Raw genomic sequence first — 2594 nt, 5'->3', positions numbered from 1 at the left:
GTAAAGAACATCGATTTTGCTGGGGCGTCTCTGGTCGATGCAGCTGGTGGAGAGGACTCCTCACACTTACCACTGGAGTGATCGGGTTTAGTAGGCAGAGGAACTTTGGCTCTCTTAGCCCTTCTCCTCTACCCTCAGTGGATATCTCAGAGCCCAGCAGGGCAAAGTAACTCAAGCCCCGCCCCTTTGCTATTATCTCTGTGCCACTGCAGGAACAATCCAAAGAGGGACAAGCCAAAGAAGGTGCGTCACAATAGGGCACACTACATCACATGTTGCTAAGGAAGAAGTTGACCACACCAAAATGAGTCTGCATGGTGTTATTGGAGGGCACGTACGAACAAGAAACAGATGGGAGTCAAGAGACAAATCACAAGATTTATCTCATGAGCAAGCAGAGTCTCAGCTTACTCCCTGTATTCGAATTGTGACTTCACTAACACAACAGCAATCTGTTGAACATGGAAAAGATAATAGTCGTCCTCAAAGAACATCACCAAATGGCTCCATGAGCAGTGCTGGGAATAGCAGCAGAAATAGTAGTCAGTTGAGCTCAGATGGTAGCTATAAGACATCTAGGGAGATGGTGTTTGTGCATGAGAATGCAAAAGAAGGGGCTCAGAATGTGAGAAAATCTGAGCCAGTAACACTGATAGTGGATAACACCAGATTTGTTGTTGACCCATCCATTTTTACTGCACAGCCAAATACAATGTTGGGCCGCATGTTTGGATCTGGCCTTAAACATGATTTCACAGTACCCAATGAGAAGGGAGAATTTGAATTGGCAGAAGAAATTGGTTCTACTGTGTTTCAAGCTATACTGGATTACTACAAGATAGGAATCATCCGCTGTCCTGATGGTGTATCTATTCCTGAGCTGAGAGAAGCATGTGATTATTTTTGGATCTCTTTTGAATACAGTACAATTAAATGTAGAGATCTCTGTGTCATTATGCATGAGTTATCAAATGATGGCGCTCGTAGACAATTTGAATTTTATCTGGAAGAAATGATCCTTGCTCTCATGGTAACAAGCACCCAGAGTGGGGAACGAGAGTGCCATATAGTGGTGCTTACAGATGATGATGTAGTTGACTGGGACAAGGAGTATCCACCACAGATGGGAGAGGAATATTCACAAATTATTTATATCACAAAATTATATAGATTTTTCAAGTACATTGAAAACAGAGATGTGGCCAAATCAGTTTTGAAGGAGAGGGGTCTTAAGAAGATTAGACTGGGAATAGAAGGCTATCCAACCTACAAAGAAAAAGTAAAGAAAAGGCCAGGAGGCCGCCCAGAAGTCATTTACAACTATGTCCAAAGACCCTTTATTCAAATATCCTGGGAGAAGAAGGAAGGAAAGAATCGGTATGTCGATTTTCAGTGTGTAAAGAGTAAATCTATCAAAAACCTCGCAGCAGCTGCCGCAGACATTCCCCAGGACCAGGACCAGCTGGTAGTCATGTGCCCTACTCCACAGGTGGAGCTGGATATTCTCCCCAGCCACCCTGCATTGGGCAGTAATGACCTCAATGCTGATGCACAGAATCCATTGCTGTTATGCTGATGTTCCTGAAACCATAGCATGCTACTTTTCACAGTGACATCGTACTCATTATTGTGCACTGAGAGGATAATCCTCTTCATTGCGAGATACACATGTTTGGGATACTGCAATGTAGGCTTTTTTAAAGACCAAAGGAAGCTGATTTTTTTTTTAATGAGTACAATTTAGCATCCTGGTTTCACTTCTATAAATGTATTTGCTTACAAGTAGGGTTGTGAAATTGGTTCTTTGTACAGGGACAGTCTTTTTTCACACATCTAGATCTTCTTAGAAGTGGTGGGAATAGATAGCTTGGGTACTTTCAGTGCAGAATATTATGATTGGCTAACGAATTTCAAGATCCATTGTTTATTTTTGTTTTTGTTTTTATTTGTTTTGTTCCCCCCCCCCACAGAGTAGTATTCCATTGTGTGCCACATCGTCTTTATCCATTTTTCAGTTGAGGGGCATCTAGCTTGCTTCCAGGTCCTTGCTATTACAAATAATGCTGCTATGAACATAGAGCAGATGTCTTTGTTGCATGGATGTGTATCCTTTGGGCATTTGCCTAAGAGTAGGATTTCCTGGTCGTATCATAAACTGATTCCCAGTTTCCCAAGGAACTGCCATATTCATCTCCAAAATGGCTGTACATGTTTGTACTCCCACCAGCAGTGGAGCAGTGTTCCCCTTTCTCCACATCCTTTCCAGCATAAGTTGTCATGGTTGTTACTAATTTTAGCCATTCTGGCAGGAATAAGATAATATCTCAGAGTTGTTTTGATTTGCATTTCCTTGATTGCTAAGGATGTTGAGCACTTTCTTAAGTGTCTTTCAGACTTTTTTTGATTTCCTCTATTGAGAATTCTCTCTTCAGTTCTGTACCCCATTTTAATAGGGTTATTGGCTATTTTTGTAACTAGTTTTTTAAGTTCTTTATATATTTTGGAGATCTGCCCTCTGCCAGATGTAGGATTGGTGAAGATATTTTCCCAGTCTCTGGGCTGCCTTTTGCTCATGTCAACTGTATCCTTTGCTT

General features: G+C 41.6%; 1 protein-coding gene across 1 annotated transcript; it reads left to right on the top strand.

Moving 5' to 3' along the window:
* Positions 1 to 268: 268 nt before the first annotated feature.
* LOC127218567 (BTB/POZ domain-containing protein 10-like) lies at positions 269 to 1576 on the top strand. Its single transcript, XM_051179585.1, has one exon. It carries the CDS (start codon positions 305 to 307, stop codon positions 1574 to 1576), a length of 1272 nt encoding a protein of 423 aa, XP_051035542.1. The 5' UTR covers positions 269 to 304.
* Positions 1577 to 2594: the final 1018 nt, after the last annotated feature.

The sequence above is a fragment of the Phodopus roborovskii genome, unplaced genomic scaffold (assembly GCF_943737965.1).
Source record: "Phodopus roborovskii unplaced genomic scaffold, PHOROB, whole genome shotgun sequence".
Taxonomy (NCBI): domain Eukaryota; kingdom Metazoa; phylum Chordata; class Mammalia; order Rodentia; family Cricetidae; genus Phodopus; species Phodopus roborovskii.
This window is presented reverse-complemented; position numbering and strand designations above follow the sequence as displayed.

Coding starts and splice junctions, on each gene's coding strand:
- LOC127218567 (XM_051179585.1), top strand. CDS start 305: ATGAGTCTGCATGGTGTTATTGGAGGGCACGTACGAACAAGAAACAGA.